This window comes from Paramisgurnus dabryanus, chromosome 11 (genome assembly GCF_030506205.2).
Source record: "Paramisgurnus dabryanus chromosome 11, PD_genome_1.1, whole genome shotgun sequence".
NCBI lineage: Eukaryota > Metazoa > Chordata > Actinopteri > Cypriniformes > Cobitidae > Paramisgurnus > Paramisgurnus dabryanus.
In genome coordinates, this window is record NC_133347.1 from 27,134,368 (window position 1) to 27,152,185 (window position 17,818).

Sequence of the window (17,818 nt, forward strand, 5' to 3'; positions counted from 1 at the left end):
ATCAGATTGCTCACGTTTTAATATATCAACAGATTGATGCCATCAAATCTTAGATATGCTAAAGATTCGTTCAACAAAAATCTTCTTGTTAGATAAGTCAACAGGATAAGCATGTCTGGTTATTTGAATTAATAGTCAAAGTTGTGGGCAGTACAGTGGGTAGCACTGTTGCCTCACAGCAAAAAGGTCCCCGTTTCGAGCCCCGGTTTGGTCAGGTGGCATTTCTGTGTGAGGTTTGCATGTTCTCGGTGTCAGCGTGGGTTTACTCCGGGTACTCCGGTTTCCTCCCATAGGCCAAAAACATGCAAGTTGGGTGAATCGGAAATTCCAAACTGCCCCTCCCCAACCTTTGTATAGATTTAACGTTTGTGGATCAACCAGTTCTCGCCCATGAATATAGTCAAAGATGCTGGAATGGCTTGAAGAATAAAGAAAGATAGTCAAAGTTATACTTAGTTCCAGATTTACCCTAAAACAATTATTTTGAAAATAATTCAATTATATAAGTCATTTTTTTTTTTACCTCCCCTAGAGTTAAAAGCACACCTTGGATCTTTTTGTCCACTAGGGTGTGCTATACATGTATTTTTTACGTCTATTGCCCCTAAAGGCCACAAGCACCACAGCACTGTTGCAAAGGAAAAGAAGACAACTCTTTAGGTCACAAAGTGTGCAGAGGGTCACAAAGGGTTTTATTTTTTTCAAACACCACAAGATCGCGTAGCTTTCATTTACAAGCCAGTTGTAACGGTGGTCGCTTGGTTAAAGTTTATATTAAAAAAATATTGCCTTAAAGGGGAATCGAACCCGGCTCGCCCGTGTCCTAGGTCCATGACGCCACCACAGTGCCACAATGTCAAATGATATAAGTTTCTCTCTAAACTCTCCAAGTAGCCTTCGGTAAAATTCACATAAAAAAAATAGCGTTCGGGCGCCAGACAGGATTTATATATTCAAGCACTATAATATTACTTACTAGTCCAAAAGCATGAGGACCAAGTCAGCATCAGTCAGACACCCCTCCTCCTTCTTTAGTTCATGCCAGGGAGTGAACGCTGCCCCAATATAATAATCCTCGTCCTTCTTTTTATTCTGTCACTCTCCCGTTTTCTCTTTCTGGTCTTCTCCGACAAAACTTTGGGTTTCTTTTTCTTAGTTGCTGCTTCGGCCATGACAAAAACATCAGGAAAATGCGCTCTCACATCCGAATTTGAGGAAGTGACGTATGCAGATTTTTGTAGTTTTTTGTTTTGTGCTCTGGTTACTACCCGAAACCCCAAGTTTAAAAGTACGAGTAAAAGCGTCAGGCTATGGTGGAGATGTCATTCAGCATATTTTAAGTTGATGTACCATCACAAGGGTCTTGAAAATATATTATGAAGGTTGAAAAACTACAAAGTTTCACTTTAAACATTTGATTTTTACAGCTTTGGAATCCATTCAGCTAATCTCCGGGTCTGGCGCTAGCACATTTAGCATATCTTAGCATAATCCATTGAATCTGATTAGACCATTAGCATCGCGCAAAAAAATAACCAAAGAGTTTTGATATTTTTCCTATTTAAAGCTTGACTCTTCTGTAGTTGCATCGTGTACTAAGACCGACGGAAAATTAAAAGTGACGATTTTCTAGGCAGATATGGCTATAGGAACTACTCTGATTCTGGCATAATAATCAAGGACTTTGCTGTTGTAACATGGCTGCAGCAGGCGTAGTGATATTATGCACTGCGTGAAAATAGTCCCCTTAATTACTTTCAATAGCTGGGGACTATTTTTAGGCGCTGCTTAATATCACTACACCCGCTGCAGCCATGTTACAACAACAAAGTCCTTGATTATTACGTCAGAATGAGAGTATAGTTCATAGCCATATTGCCTAGGAAATCACAACTTTTCATTTTATATATTAATTTTATTGTATATTATATTTTCAAAAAAAGTGGAGTGTCCCTTTAATAAGCAGATCAAGATTTGGCATTTTCTTTGACCGAGTGTTAGGTCTTGTACAGAAGAAGCTGTAGACCTAATGCTAATAGTGTAAAGTTAAAGAGTAATTTATACCTTTTAGGAATAAATGTTGAAGTTGTGTATTTGGCACATGTGTATTAATGTTGTATATTTGTGTGTGTGTATATCTCAGGCTAGTTCTTGGAAAGCCATTGGGTGAGGGCTGCTTTGGGCAGGTGATGATGGCCGAGGCTGTAGGCATGGACAAAGACAAACCCAGTCGTGTCACCAAGGTGGCTGTCAAGATGTTGAAATGTAAGTGCTTACTTCCCACTTTTGGCCTAAGTGTAAACTCTTCCTGGAAATCTGTGTCTCATGAGGAATCTGATGGTCTACTGAGATCTCGTCTCTTTTCCACCTCGACCCTGAAGCACGTTAATCGAGCTCTCGTGTCACATACCATACCAGAGCAGCGTGTGTTTATTCTGGCTCAGGTCCTGTTGTCCACCTCTCCTTTAGCAAGTGAACGGCCAGAAACACCAGCAAACCGTCTCACTGATACACAGATTTTTACTGGTCAAGCAACATCCCTACTTACTATGTTCAGCTAATATATGGTTTGCTTGTAAGCTTCATATATGGTTTGGAAAAACATTGCACTATGCTGGTAAATGCAAATATCTGTAATGTCAAATATGGCAAATTAATTATAAACAAAATGCAAACTACATCAGATATATAACAAAAGTTTAGCCTACCTTGTATGTAGGCGAGAGTAAAACATAAACCAACTGAATGGTGTGTCATCTCCGAAGCTATTTATCTCTTGTGGCTGGTTGAGGTTGAAGGTTGCGTGACCTGTCATACTAAGATATGCGTCTTCATCGATATTTCTTTTTTTAGCCGACGCCACAGAGAAGGACCTGTCAGACCTCATCTCCGAAATGGAAATGATGAAGATTATTGGCAAACACAAGAACATCATCAACTTGCTGGGAGCCTGCACACAAGACGGTGAGTAAAGCAGGAGGCAGAAGGACAAACGGGGGGATGGAGACATTTAGAGATCGTTTCATCATTTCATTTTCAAAATCAATTTGTTATTGGCACACAGCTCTTTTAATTTCGGGAGTAATGAATGTTGTCATGAGACAAACTATTGCGATTTCACAAGCTAGGAAACATTTGTTGTTTTGATGAATTACTTTAATGGATGATAAAACTGACACGGAGAGAAAAAGAGATTAATGAAAGACTAGACATTTGTGGATATTTGGCCGTTTTGAGATCAGCATTGGTGATGATGGTTTGACAGGCTTGTCATTGGGTGATATAAAAGGCTGAAAATGCAGGCAGCTATAGTTTAAAGTAATGGCCGAATGCTAAATGCTGATTTATTTAATCTCAATTTAAAAAAGTGACCCTTGTGTTTTCTGGTCCAGATGTCTGGTCACAAATGTGTGTTAACCACTGACTGTGATCAGCTTGTGCTATATTCCTTTATCCCTTTTCTGCTTTCAGGTCCACTTTATGTGATTGTGGAGTTTGCATCAAAGGGTAATCTGCGTGAATACCTGCGTGTACGTCGTCCTCCTGGAATGGAGTATTGCTATAACCCTGACCAGGTCCCTGTGGAGCACATGTCAGTCAAAGACCTGATCTCCTGTGCTTATCAGGTGGCACGTGGCATGGAGTATCTCGCATCCAAGAAGGTTGGCATATCTGCTTTACTCTACCTGAAACAAACAAGTTTTTAAGCACTTGACTGCATTTATATTTCTTGTTGATGTTAAAAAATGTGACTTTTTTTGTGTTAATATTACCTAAGGTTGATATATTAACTTCCATTAACTAAATACTGAAGATCTATCTGTCGTCAATCTACTCATCTCTTACTTTATTATTTGTTCACTCTATCCATTTATTACTCTATCAGACACCTTTTCTTCCTTCCTTTCTTTCTTTCTATCTTTTTTCCCTTCCCTCTGTCCTTTCATCTTTTCTTCCTTCCATCTTTACATCTTTTTCATCCTTTATTCCTTCCTTCCTTCATCCTTTCTTTCTTTTTTTCCTTTCTTTCTTTTTTCCTTCCATCCTTTCTGTCTTCCTTCCTTTTATCCTTTCTTTCTTTTTTTCCTTCCTTCCCTCCATCCTTTCTTTCTTTCTTTCTTTTTTCCTTCCTTCCTTCATTGCTTTCTGTCGTCCTTTCTTTTCTTCCTTTCTTCCTTCCATCCTTTCTTTCTTTCTGTCTTCCTTCCTTCTATCCTTTCTTTCTTTTTCCTTCCTTCCCTTCCCTCCGTTCTTTCTTCCTTCATCTTAAAATGTTTTCATCCTTTATTCCTTCCTTCCTTCATCCTTTCTTTCTTTTTTCCTCCCTTCCTTTCATCCTTTCTGTTCTACCTTCCATTTTTTTGTCTTCTTTCCTTTTATCCTTTCTTTCTTTTTTCTTCCTTCCATCCTTTCTTTCTTTTTTCCTCCCTTCCTTTCATCCTTTCTGTTCTTCCTTCCATTTTTTGTCTTCTTTCCTTTTATCCTTTCTTTCTTTTTTCCTTCCTTCCATCCTTTCTTTTTCTTTTTTCCTTCCTTCTTGTCATCCTTTCTGTCCTTCCTTTCTTTCCTTCTGTCTTTGTTCCATCCTTTCTTCTATCCTTTCTTTCTTTTTCCTTTCTTCCTTCCATCCTTTCTTTTTTCCTTCCTTCCTTTCCTCCTTTCTGTCCTTCCTTCCTTCCATCCTGTCATCCTTTCTGTCCTTCCTTTTTTTCTTCCTTTCTATCCTTCCTTTCTTTCCTCATTTCTGTCCTTCCTTTCTTTCTTCCTTCCTTCCATCCTTTCTTTCTTTTTTCCTTCCTTCCTTTCTTTCTTCCTTCCATCCTTTCTATTTTCCTTTCTTCCTTCCATCCATCCTTTTTAGTTTTTTCCTTCCTTACTTTCTTTCTTCCTTCCTTCCTTCCTTCCATCCTTTCTTTCATTTTTCCTTCCATCCTTTCTTTATTTTTTCCTTTCTTCCTATTATCCTTTCTGTTCTTCCTTCCGTCCTTTCTTCCTTTAATCCTTTCTTTCTTTTTTCCTTCCTTCCTTCCTAACTTCCTTCCTTCCTTTCGTCCTTTCTGTCCTTCCATCCTTTCTTTGTTTCTTCCTTCCTTCCAACCTTTCTTTTTCCTCCCTCTCTTCCTTCCTTCCTTTCTTCCTTCTGTCCTTTCTTCCTTCCTTCTTTTCTTCGTTCCTTTCTTCCTTCCTTACTACCTTTCTTCCATCATTTCTTTCTTTCTTTTTTTCTCTCTTTCTTTCTTTACTTATTCTGGCAAATAGGGATGCACCGATACCACTTTTTTGGAATACAAGTACAAGTACGAGTACTTGCATTTCAGTACTTGCCGATACCGAGTACTTAATAAAAAAACATGATTTAAATTTGAAGGTAACAGCTTTAGTCATATAATTTAACAAAAAAACAAAGGACTAGTTTTCCAGTTTGTTGTAAACTCTGCCTCTTTTGACAACACAAGAGGCATTAACCCCTTACACGCCGCTCAAACATAGACATTTCTCAGACCGTGGTATCGATTCCAGGTATCGGGGGACTTTTAACGAGTACGAGTACTTAAGAAAGTATCGGTATCGGTGCATCCCTACTGGCAAACTTAATACTATTTTGAACTTTTAGACTATGCTTTACCAAAGCTTTACTAGAGCGTCATAAAGTTTTTCCTCAAGGTTTTACCATCAAATAATGCACAAGGTATCATAATATAACTAGATGTAGTTATATTATGATACCTTGTGCATTATTTGATGGCAGTGAATTGATCTTTATTGCAAAGTTTTGCCCAAAGTTGACTGTACTATTAAATACCACTCGGCTGTGAATGCTTTATTCTGATCAATTGAGAAAGTTTTATGGGTATGTATTATTTTTCTGTTAAACGTACACCTGACCTGTCAAATGTCTAAAAAAAAACATCAGAGCAATGTCTGTGGTGTAAGCTGAATAATTGACTTCAGTCTTTTGGATTCCTTACATAAAATGTAGAAAATGATAGTATGAAAGGATGGCAAGAGGTGTGTACAAACTGTATATCTGAAAAGCTTGTTTTGCCAGTTGGTATTGAGCCATGTCTTTGTCTAGACTTTGATCAACTGTTTCCTTAAATAAAGCATGCGTGTGTTTGTGTTTTCACTCTTCAGTGCATACATAGAGACTTGGCTGCCCGTAATGTCCTTGTAACAGAAGATAACGTCATGAAGATAGCAGACTTCGGCCTTGCTCGAGACATTCATCACATTGATTATTACAAGAAGACTACCAATGTAAGAATCACATCAAAACAGAAAACATTGTCTTTGTACACAGTTTTTTGTTTTTTTATTCTGTTGTCTGATTGCTGTAAAGATTATTTTATGAAACTTTTAGTCCATCCCAAACAGATATATCAGGGTTTGCATATTAGCACTATTTCTTTTATTTATCACCACTGCTGTAATAACCAATTGGCCATGGGTAAAAGTAATGTGTGGGTCATTTTTTCCAACTCACGGGTCCCGCTTTTATGAAATTTTTGCATGCAACCATAAAATAGACATACTAGGCCATTTACATTGCTATGTAGTCCTACGTATTGTATATAATAATATGAAAATATATATTCCAAAATATTTTATATAGGCTAAAGGGAATTGCACGCAACATACATGGGTTTTTATTTAGTTTTCTAATGTCCCAACCCATCTCACAAATAAAGTGACAATTTCTTTACCCGCCCCAACCTGATCCACGGGTTACCCACAGGTTATGAGACAACCTGCGCATCACTAATAGGTAGTATTTAAAACAGCATGGCTGCAATTCTGACACGAGAGAAAAACAGATAGGTGTTTCATATAGGTGTTGAGTTTGTATTTATGTTTTCCACAGGGTCGTTTACCAGTAAAATGGATGGCACCTGAAGCTCTCTTTGACCGCATTTACACCCAGCAGAGTGATGTGTACGTTTGACCCTATTCTCTTTAAATCTTACTTTGATACGAAGTCACGCTTCGTGAAAAAGTTAGCAATGCTTAGTAATGTTGTTTGTGTATCAGGTGGTCATTTGGTGTGTTGCTCTGGGAGATCTTTACACTTGGTGGCTCACCGTACCCAGGTGTGCCTGTAGAGGAACTCTTTAAACTCCTAAAGGAAGGCCATCGCATGGACCGCCCCTCCACATGCACCCATGAACTGTAAGAGTCCTGATTGGTTGAATAATATCTGTCACTGTTTTAGACATCATGGTAACCGTTTCTTCTGCAGGTATATGATGATGAGAGATTGTTGGCATGCCGTTCCATCTCAAAGACCCACTTTTAAACAACTGGTGGAAGATCTGGACCGCACCCTCTCTGTGACGTCCAATCAGGTGAGTCTGTTTAAAAGACTGGTTGGATAGCTTGAAAATAACTTCAATTTAGTTAAATACAATTTGATTAATGTTTTAAAGGTTTATGGTTAACCAAATGTATGGTATGTAATTGTTATAGATTATATTTAATAATGTTTTAATTCTCTGTTTTCATCTATTTAATGCTTAGATTAATAGCAATTAATTTGTCAAATTATTTGTCCAGTTGAACCAATGTCCTGTTGGCTTGTTGCAGTTCTTGCTGGATTAATGGTGTTAAATATGCACATTATCCATTTGTTATTAGTCTTTCAACTAACCAGTAGTATTGAGAGCTTATTAAATCTTCTGCTCATATTGCTGCTATCATGTGAATGTGGTTTGAACTCAATTTTGTGCTTTGATGTTTTAAGGAGTATCTGGACCTGTCTGTATCCCTGGACCAATTTTCTCCAAACTTCCCGGACACGCGCAGCTCTACCTGCTCTTCAGGTGAAGACTCTGTGTTCTCCCACGACCCCGGCGCTGATGAACCCTGCCTGCCCAAATTCCCCCCACACCCCAACCGCGGAGTGCCGTTTAAGAAGCGCTGAGTTCCCTAACCTTTCACATCTCCAATGTGCTATAGCTGGCTGGACTCGGCTCATGAACGTTTGGAAAATGTAAAGCTTTTGCCACCTACGGAGTGAAAGCGCTTGGAGATTATGTGATGTTACGGCTTGGAAGGGAACAAACTGGTCACACGTGGACCCCTCTTACCTGTGGTTGTTGTAAAGCTATAGGGCACTTGAGTAAAGAGTGGTGCATTTGTGAAGACATATAAAATTGCCTTGGTAGTAGAGAAAACCTTGGAGTTTTTCGTTTTTTAAACACGGACATTTCTTTTGTTGCTCAGACCAAATTCTTAAAACGCGTGATGTGCCCGAAATGAATTTTGCCAACGGGCACACATCTCACTGACTGACTGAAAGGACACACAACCTTTCTTGTAAATACAGCTAGAAATGTATAAATATGAATATATATTTACACTCTGCCTTTATTTTTATTACACTATTTGAATTATGTTGCTTTTTTGTACCAGGATGCGTATATGTAGACATTAGATGTGTAGCTTTTTTGAAAGGGACGTTACAAGGTCCACAAGATTGTAGATGAAATTATATTATTAAGAGCTGATATATGGCCAGTTTTGTACGTTTTCTGGATCATTGATGCATCCTGGCAGAAGTGGCTCAAAACTGCTGCTATCTCAGATGGTACCCAGTTAAGCTATATGTATATAGGCTACCATTGCTGAAAAGACAACAAAGCCTACTTTATGGTTGTTCTCTTCGTATCTCTTAGTGTCATAAAGAGTCATTGCTCTTCATGATACGGTCTTTGATGATGATCATAGGAAAAACTTCCAGATAGGCGCCCATTCCAGAGAAAATGTACCTCAGAGAGAAGCTATAAACGTTTTGGTTTTGCACTGAAAAATGTACATTTTGTCATAATTTACTTTAAATATAAATATTTGTGTTTTGCTGAACATGAAGATATTATGAAAAATGTTAATAGCCAAGCAGATCTGGGATACCATTGACTTCCATATAATATAATATCATGGAAGTGAATGGTGCCCCAGATATATTAGCTATTATCATTTTTCAAAATATCTTAATTGGAGGGTGAGTAAATGATGACAAAAAATAATTTTTCGGCATCTCTTTAATGTAATGAAAAGACCTGCATGTCATTTATGTTACTCTAGGATTGCATCCAATAAAATGCTGTTGATAAACAAATCACGAAAAACTTCATAAACAACCTTGTAAATATCTTGCCGACGAGTTTACAACATAAATTTGTGTTTACAGTCCGTCGGACCCTCTCATTTGGCGTGGGTTAGCAGGGGTGATGATATATCATAATGTGCAGCTTACAGTGTAAATGCCAGGTGAAAGCCGAGCGTGACGATTAATGTTTTATTTATAGTGGTACGAATGATCCTTCTTAGTAAGGTGCTATGCTACAAATGCATGCGACTGAAACCCCTGTTACCAATGGTGACTGGCTCACATCCAGTGGCTGATGCATCACGTCTTGATGCGGCCAAGTGATTCTTTCTGGCCAGAACCGGCTCGCGCTGGTGAAGCCAAGGCTTGATTTATATGGCTGAAGTCTACAGTTGAAGGGTACTGGGTATACGGCAGTTTCAATTTATGACTGTTTGTGAGTGTACAATGTGTTTATAGGACAGCTGCGGTAAATTTTAATTTGCGGTACATTGTTAGGTTCTGAGAGAGGTAACGCAGGTCAAACAGATGGACTACTGAAACATTTGTCGTATGTAACACATGCATTATAATTGGAAATGCAGTGCAGTTAAGTTAATCGCAATATTTTGGCTCAAATTCATCAATAAATGTATCAGCTTTTATTTTCTGTGTGCCCTATTGTGTCAAACTTTATTTCGAGTTGACCAATATGAAATTGAATGACTTAAAGAGGATGCTGTGGGTTATTTTCAACCCAGCCATTGAGTTAAAGGATTAGTCAATTTTCTTAAGAAAAAAATCCAGATAATTTGCTCACCACCATGCCATCTAAAATGTTGATGTCTTTCTTTGTTCAGTCGAGAAGAAATTTAGATTTTTGAGGAAAACGTTCCAGGATTTTTCTCATTTTAATGGACTTTAATGGACCCCAACACTTAACAGTTTTAATGCAGTTTAAAATTGCAGTTTCAAAGGACTCTAAACGATCCCAAATGAGGCATAAGGGGCTTGTCATTTTTGACAAGAAAAATAAAAAATATGCACTTTTAAACCACAACTTCTCGTCTTCCTCCGGTCCTGTGATGTACCAGCGCGACCTCACGTAATACGTCATCACGTCAAGAGGTCACGAATGACGTATCGAAACTACGCCCCAGTGTTTACAAGTGTGAAAAAGGAAAGAGGACCGTTCCTACGTTGATACTAATTAATGTCTTTGTGTCAGTTTATTGTTTAAAATGGTCCGCAAATGTGCGTTTCATATATGTAACACGTGACCTACCTTCATTATGCAACATTTACATATAGTCATTTAGCAGATGCTTTTGTCAAAAGGGCCTTACAAGTGAGGTAAATAATAGAAGCATGGTGCGACCCTTATGCCTCGTTTGGGATTGTTTATAGTCCTTTGAAACACACTTGAAAAAAACTGTTAAGTGTTGAGTTAAGTATTAAATGTTGGGCTCTATTAAAGTCCATTAAAATGTGAAAAATCCTGCAATGTTTTCCTCAAAAAACATAATTTCTTCTCGACTGAACAAAGAAAGACATCAACATTTTAGATGACATGGTGCTGAGTAAATGATCTGGATTTTGGATAAGAAAATTCACTAATCCTTTAAATTAACCCAGAAAATGTTTATATTGGACCCAACGCTGTATTGAAAATGTCCCAACTGTGTGGAAACGAAACAGACAGCCCCTGGTCACCATTTAGTTTTATTGCATAGAGAAATAACAAGCATTGTGAAAATTATGTTAAACACCTTTTTAGTTAATAATAGGTTAGTAAATAATTATGCAATTTTTATTTTTGGCGTAACTCTCATGAAACATGATTGGTTTTGGCAAGAGCAACGCGTGTCAGTGTCATATGCATTCTCATTCCCTATTGATTGCATGTTAATGCGATCTTGAAAAATCTCCATTAAACCAATGCAGTCTCATTAGACAGGCTGTTTTGATTTTCTTGTTAATGTGATGTCACACTGACAAAGCCCCGCCCACAGCCATAGATTGACTAGTTAATTTAACTCAAAAGCTTTTGTTAATGTGTTTGTTAGCATGTTGTAGCACTAATGCATCTAGAGATACTATCATCACAGAAATCAGATCTGTTTTAACCAAAACCGCTCACTGTCTGTTAGTAAGGGATTGAGGAGCAGTAGCTCATCTGCATTTAAATATACACATTTTTTTGCTCTCACCCAAATGGGGGCGTCACATTTTGGACATGATATAATTAAAGATCTGTGGATTATTTTAAGCTGAAACTTCCGACACATTCTGGGTACAACTCAGACTTATATTAAATATTGTTAAAATGGGCTCAATAAATACTTTACAATAAAAAAAATGGTACGATACGGTTTGCTATTTTGGTACCACTGACAATGGAAACGGGCATAACCGCATACTGTGCCATAAAACCTGGTGGAAACGAGGCATAAGTGTTCATTTGTTGCAGAGATGTGTGTGTTACTTATGTCAAAATATGATTAATTAAACTTATGATAGAGCCAAAACCCAAAAGCATTAGGTTGTGCCCCACTCTCCCTCCTAGTACAGCAATCCTTAAGGGATCATCTACACTCTTGTCTGCGTGGACATTAAAAAGTGGGTCAGCAAGTAATGCTGGAGGTAAAAGTGGTTGATGTTAAGTGAATTGTGTTGTCACATTGGACAGAAGTAGAAATGAAGATATCGGCAATCTCACAACGGCTGAAGCTTGTAAGTGTTATCTTAACAACGTCAGCTTAATTGACAGGAATCCAATGCCAGTCATGTGCTTCTAAGTGTTACATACAGGACACGTTCACAGTATTGAGGCCAAACTCAAGAAAATCAATCATTTCAATTGATTGGGGAGTGCGGGGCACAAAGTAAGGCTTTTTGGCTTTGGCTCTGTCATTCAAAATATATTTAAAGCAACACTATGTAGTTTCCATGTACAAATGACTTACAGCTCCCCCATGTGGTTGAAAAGCGCAACAGTGCCTGGTATCAGACACTCTTCTGCAGGCAGGGGGAGGGGCGGGGCTGTGTTTCCTACCCTCCACCGCCACTTTCAGAGTGTGCTTGTAGCAGCTAGGAGGTTAGTCAGGTTTCAGCAACAGTACAATTTGTCCAGTTAAAAGTTGTTCTATCACTGAAATAATTTTAGAGACATTATTTAAAGGTAAAAAAACTACATAGTGTAACTATGTAAACCACACGGACGCGCAAGGCACTGAAACCGAACATTTTTGAAAACCCATGCCAGGGTGAGGATTTTAAGAAACGCCGGTTTCAGTGCTGTCGTGTAGACCGTAAAACTGGGTTTTTTGCCAGGCGACATCACTTTTTGTTAGGCTTCTGATTGGCCAAGGTGTCTGTACGATTTGGGTTATATTGCCCCCTGCCGGTGTGGCGTGTTTTTGCTTTTTCTTCACAAGGATGGAGATTTCTTTTAAACCGAGAATGTGTTGACAGGATTTTTTTTGGGGGGGAAACTCTGGTTATAAAAATACGCGTGTCTGTGTGGACTAGACCTTAGATGAATATTTTTTGTTACACAATCAACACACACATCTTTGTTACAAATTAATACTTAAAGTTTGTTTGTGGAACCTACCTTTTTCGTACAATTACATCGAAAGTGACAGGAGTGTAAACGTGACAACTTACCCCATAGGTGGGGTTCATTGTAACAAACAGAGGGTTAAACAATTTGGTTTAAACACAAATATTTCAATTAAATTTTGTCTAAATACTGAAGGTGGATATTGTTTATATAATAGATAGATATCCACACATTCATCCATCCATTATCCTTCATCTAACCATCTTTGTATTAAGCATCAATGCATATAAATAGATTTTTTTTAAAGGGCTGTAAAATTAAGACAAAAAAATATAATTATGAGTTATTTCCCCTGATATTGTATTAACAGTTATCATTTTGATGAAAAGTATTTACATTGTTTTTAATTCACTATCATTGTATACCTGAGGCTTCATTATAACACTGTGTGACAACTAACCCCGCTGTGTAAAAATGTTTTTAATCCCAGCTATCAGTTACTAGAAGTTGCTGACATGTTTCAAAATGCTGTTATGTTTTAGGTAACAAGACAGTGATTAAAATAATATAAGGTTGGATTTGGTGACTTGCACACCCAACTCAGAAATGAAAAAACATGAAGAAATTTACTTTCATGCCTCCAAAACACTCTTTGTTCAATATCTTAAACAAAACACATCAAAACTTTTTATAAATTCACAGGAGATCTTCTGACAGTAAGAGAAAAAGACCAAAAGCACAGATAAAATTATCAATTTTCTCCATTAATAAAATATGTAACGAAGGTCCAAATAATGTTAGCAATACTTTTGGCTAAAGTTAAAGAAATATATTTTCATTTTATAGCTGCAGGATTTTATTTGTGATTTTAACTTTGTGTCTCTGCTTTCTATTATTCAGTTCACCAACATTTCATCTTATCAATGTTGTAAAGTTCATTTGTAACATTAAAGAGCCACGGTGTCGTCTGAAGACAGACATGTAACCACTTCTTCTTTATTTAGCCTCTTCAAGGACCTGCCTACGTTCTGCTATCTCTGTCTGTAACTGAGCTTCTTCTGTTAGTGGGTGGAGTGCAGGATCTTTGATATCTTGACCCTTTGAAAAGTAAAATATGGGTTTGGAGATAAGCAAGTATTTAGGGATTTCTAATCTTCAAAGACGCTAAGATTGGCATCCTTTAATGAAAGCATTTTTGAGTTGCATAGTCAATCTCAACGAAAGCAGTTTCTCTAAACCTTTATGATCTTTTAATGGAACGTCAATTATGATTTGTTTAATTGAGAATCCCAAAAGTGGATCCTGTTTTGGGTCAGTGACCCCTTGAAGAGTGCATGTGTGTCTGTACTGCTGACCGGCCTCCATATGGAACCCAATCACTGATGTGGAGGGCATTCAGGCGCCTCAACCTGTCAATCAATCTTTAGTCCTGTATTGTTTGTTGTTTCCTGTTTCTGCACCCATTCATATGAATGGTGTGAGAAAGTGACGGAAACAATGAAGCCAACAAAAGATTGTAACAATGGATACAATGATTCAAGTAGTTTGTATGCATTTTAAGTGTGACAGAATCAGATGTAATGACAGCCGCGCAAAAAGATCAGTTCTTTTGTGTGAGCCATTGAGAATAAACATCTACTTATTAGAATACTCAGTTGGCATTCATTTCAGCATTAAAGTTGCATCCATAAAATGTTTGTAGACAAAAACTCTATATAAATGTCTTTTTTGGAGTAATAACCATTGTCAATTGATCTTTTTAAAAATTATCCTTACAAGAACAATATTCATAAATGATGTGACCTTATTTTTATGAATGAATTTTTAAAAATAATAGACTGTGCGAGACAACTCTTATGCACCTGTTACCCTGAGGCTGTACTTTGCTCTGCTCGCAAAAGATCGGATTTCCGCCACAGGAGTACACTTACATGTATAAGGTGGGGCTGAGTAATCACGGCCTGTCAGCTTGTTCTTCAGCATTAACCCTTTGGCTAAACGTACATTTCTTGTCTGAACAGACACAGTGATACGTGGCAGACAAAAACTGTATCATTTTACATTTAGGAACGTCTGACCGCGGGCATATTCTACATTTACATTTATTCCGTCTTACAGGGAATAATGTAGTCCATTACTTTGATGAGCTCGCAAATCAGTGAACCGAATAATTCCTACAGTCAGCAGTTAATTCAGTAAAATTGTAATTTTTTATAGCAAACTAAAAACGTTGCGGTAGTTATGCAGCTGTTTGCCAGTAACCTACTGTAGATTTAAATTAGTGCTGAAATAAAAGTGCATAATATATGTGGGTGCATGTATGTGTAATTATTATGTCTATATAAATACACACAAATACATATATACATTTCAGAACATTTGTATTTATATATTCATTTTTATTTTTAATATAGAATATATAAAAATATAAATAAATAAATATATATATATATTCTGCAGAATTTGTTTTACAGTATAAAAATATATATAAATTCTTCTATGGTATTTGTTTTTCCTACTATGGAAGTCGGTTGGTGCCTTGAACTGTTTGGATTACCATAATTTGTCAAAATATGTTCTTTTGTGTTCATCAGAATAAAGAAACTTCAGAACAACATGAGGATGAGGAAATTACGACAGTATTTTCATTTTGGGATGAACGTACGAGCTGTAACTGCTACGAAGCATTTTACAAAATATTGACAGAAATTAATAAACTGCAATCCCCTGACTTTATCTTTGACTTCAATCATATAAGAGAGATCATACTAAGGTCACTTCAATCTTGTCCTGCAACGGTCCTCATGATTTGTGTTATAAAGGAAGAAATGAGTCAGTAGACTGATGTCTGCTTGGATCTCTCTAATCATATCACTGAACGCTGAAGCACATGTCTTTGTATTCTCCATAATTGAATTGGGTTCAGATTAAATTGCATGACAGCACTCCTATTGTTTAACTTCAAAATTGGACACAATTCTTCCTCAGTAGCAGTGGCGGAGGCAGAAAATGTATGATGGGTAGGCCTCTAAAAATCTGGGTGGGCCAGAATCATTCGTATCATTCCCTGTTTTTCAACCTGCTTTAACCTCCCTAGACCCGAGCTTTGGTTTGTCTTTTTTTCAGATTTCTTCCAGCTATTTCGGTTTAGGAAGAACTAATAAATAATAATATCAAAATATTTTTCTTTGAACGTGAAGCAGTGTATGTGGCCACGTTTGTGTACAAGACAGAGAATTAAGTATTATGATGCAAACAACAAAAAATGTGATGTCCACATATGTGAACACACCAGGTCTTAAGAGGTTTATCTTTATTCAATGCTTTATTACTCTATATAAAAACCTAACACTGGATTTGGACATTTCTTGATAGCTTTATGCCTTGGTTTGCTGCCTGCGAAGGCAGTGTTTTAGAGGTTTCGAATGGAGCCAATATCTGGAAAAAATTTCTTGAGAATCTCAGGAGATGCATTGCATCTAACGTTTGTGTACACGTACAGGTCAAATATATACTTTGCAAGGCTGTGCATTTGGCCGTGCGTATAAATTTGCGTCCACATAAAAACAGACTATACTTCGGGCTTTAGCTTAAAGTTTCTATTAGTTTAAAATTTGTTTAATGTTAGATTGAACTTGATGCCAAATGCTAATCTCAGATACTATTGTAGTGGATAGTATGTGAATTGGGATATTTTATATGTATATAGTACACACGTTTACCCCTAGTGTCATCTCATAATAGTGCTAGGCTCTCTGCATCTGACACAGTCTTATAATCTCTCTATAATGTTTCTCTCTAATTTGCTGCTAAATGTAAATGCACTTACACTATATGTGTGCTTATTCCTGTAAGTGACTTGGTCTGGCCAGTACAAAGATTTGAATGATTCATATGAACCTAGGCGTGCTTTCAAAACGACCTGAACTGCATCCAAGCACATATCCTAAAAGTGGCCAAAAACATTATACCTGAAGTGAGATGGAAAACATAGACTTTCCTATTTGAATCCCACACTCCGGCCAAACTTGTAAGGATGAAGAAACTTCCACAGATGTGCGAGGGGAAACACACACAGGCTCTCTTTGACTGAACCTGGCAATAGGATCGAATCAGGAAGTGGGTTTGGGATGTAAACTCAATAAGGTTTTTATCTGCTGTGATGAATCAATGCGCATGAGCCATGGCAGTGATTCACGAGGGCCGATAGCTTCCAAACACTATAAAGCCCAGAGAAGCTATTGCCCTGTAGAACGGATGTCATGACTCATGATGATGAATTAAAGTCCAAATGTCCAAACTGAGCATAAATGACAAATGAGTGTATCTGCAAGATAGACAGACAGACAGACAGACAGACAGACAGACAGAAATGCAGATAGACAGATAGCTATAGACAGACTGACATATATAGATCCAGACAGACAGACAGACAGACAGACAGGTAGAGACATATAAGCAGAGACAGACAGATGGATGGACAGACAAACAGAAATAGAGAAAGACAGATCAGACAAATAGATTCAGGCAGAAATACAGACACACAGACACATAAAGACAGACAGGCAGGTGGGCGGATGGACGGACAGACAGATAGATACAAACAGACAGACAGACAAACAAACAAACAGATAGAGACAGATGGACAGACAGACAAACAAACAGACAGAGACAGAAGCGAGAGAGAGATACAAACAGATAGACAGATAGATACAGACAGACAGACAGACAGACAAACAAACAGAGAAAGACAGACAGATCAGACATATAAATACAGACAGACATACAGATAAAGAGAGACAGGAAGATGGACAGACAGACAGACAGACAGACAGATGGATACAGACAGATGGATACAAACACACAGACAGATGGATACAAACACACAGACAGACAGATCGACAAATGGACAGACATACATACATTGTAGACAGAAATACAGACAGACAGATAGATCTGCAGACATATACAGACAGACAGACAGACAGACAGACATATTTACAGAGACAGACAAACAAACAAACAAACAAACAAACAAACAAACAAACAAACAAACAAACAAACAAACCGATATAGACAGACAGACAGAGACAGACAAACAAACAGACAGACAGACAGACATATAGATACAAACAGACAGACAGATAGATAAATACAGACAGATAGAT

The 17,818-nt window shown here is 37.6% G+C and overlaps 1 protein-coding gene across 5 annotated transcripts in view; it reads left to right on the forward strand.

The window, feature by feature from the left end:
• The window catches only part of fgfr1a (fibroblast growth factor receptor 1a), a 41,383-nt gene extending 31,628 nt beyond the window's left edge, over nt 1–9,755 (forward strand). For all 5 annotated transcript variants that reach the window (XM_065247656.1, XM_065247659.1, XM_065247658.2 and 2 more), the window contains exons 11-18: nt 2,144–2,265; nt 2,854–2,964; nt 3,472–3,662; nt 6,136–6,258; nt 6,863–6,933; nt 7,030–7,167; nt 7,238–7,343; nt 7,739–9,755. In XM_065247656.1, the coding sequence (XP_065103728.1) occupies nt 2,144–2,265; nt 2,854–2,964; nt 3,472–3,662; nt 6,136–6,258; nt 6,863–6,933; nt 7,030–7,167; nt 7,238–7,343; nt 7,739–7,918 (1,042 nt within the window). In that variant the 3' untranslated portion in view covers nt 7,919–9,755. The remainder of the gene's footprint in view (nt 1–2,143; nt 2,266–2,853; nt 2,965–3,471; nt 3,663–6,135; nt 6,259–6,862; nt 6,934–7,029; nt 7,168–7,237; nt 7,344–7,738) is intronic.
• Nucleotides 9,756–17,818: the final 8,063 nt, after the last annotated feature.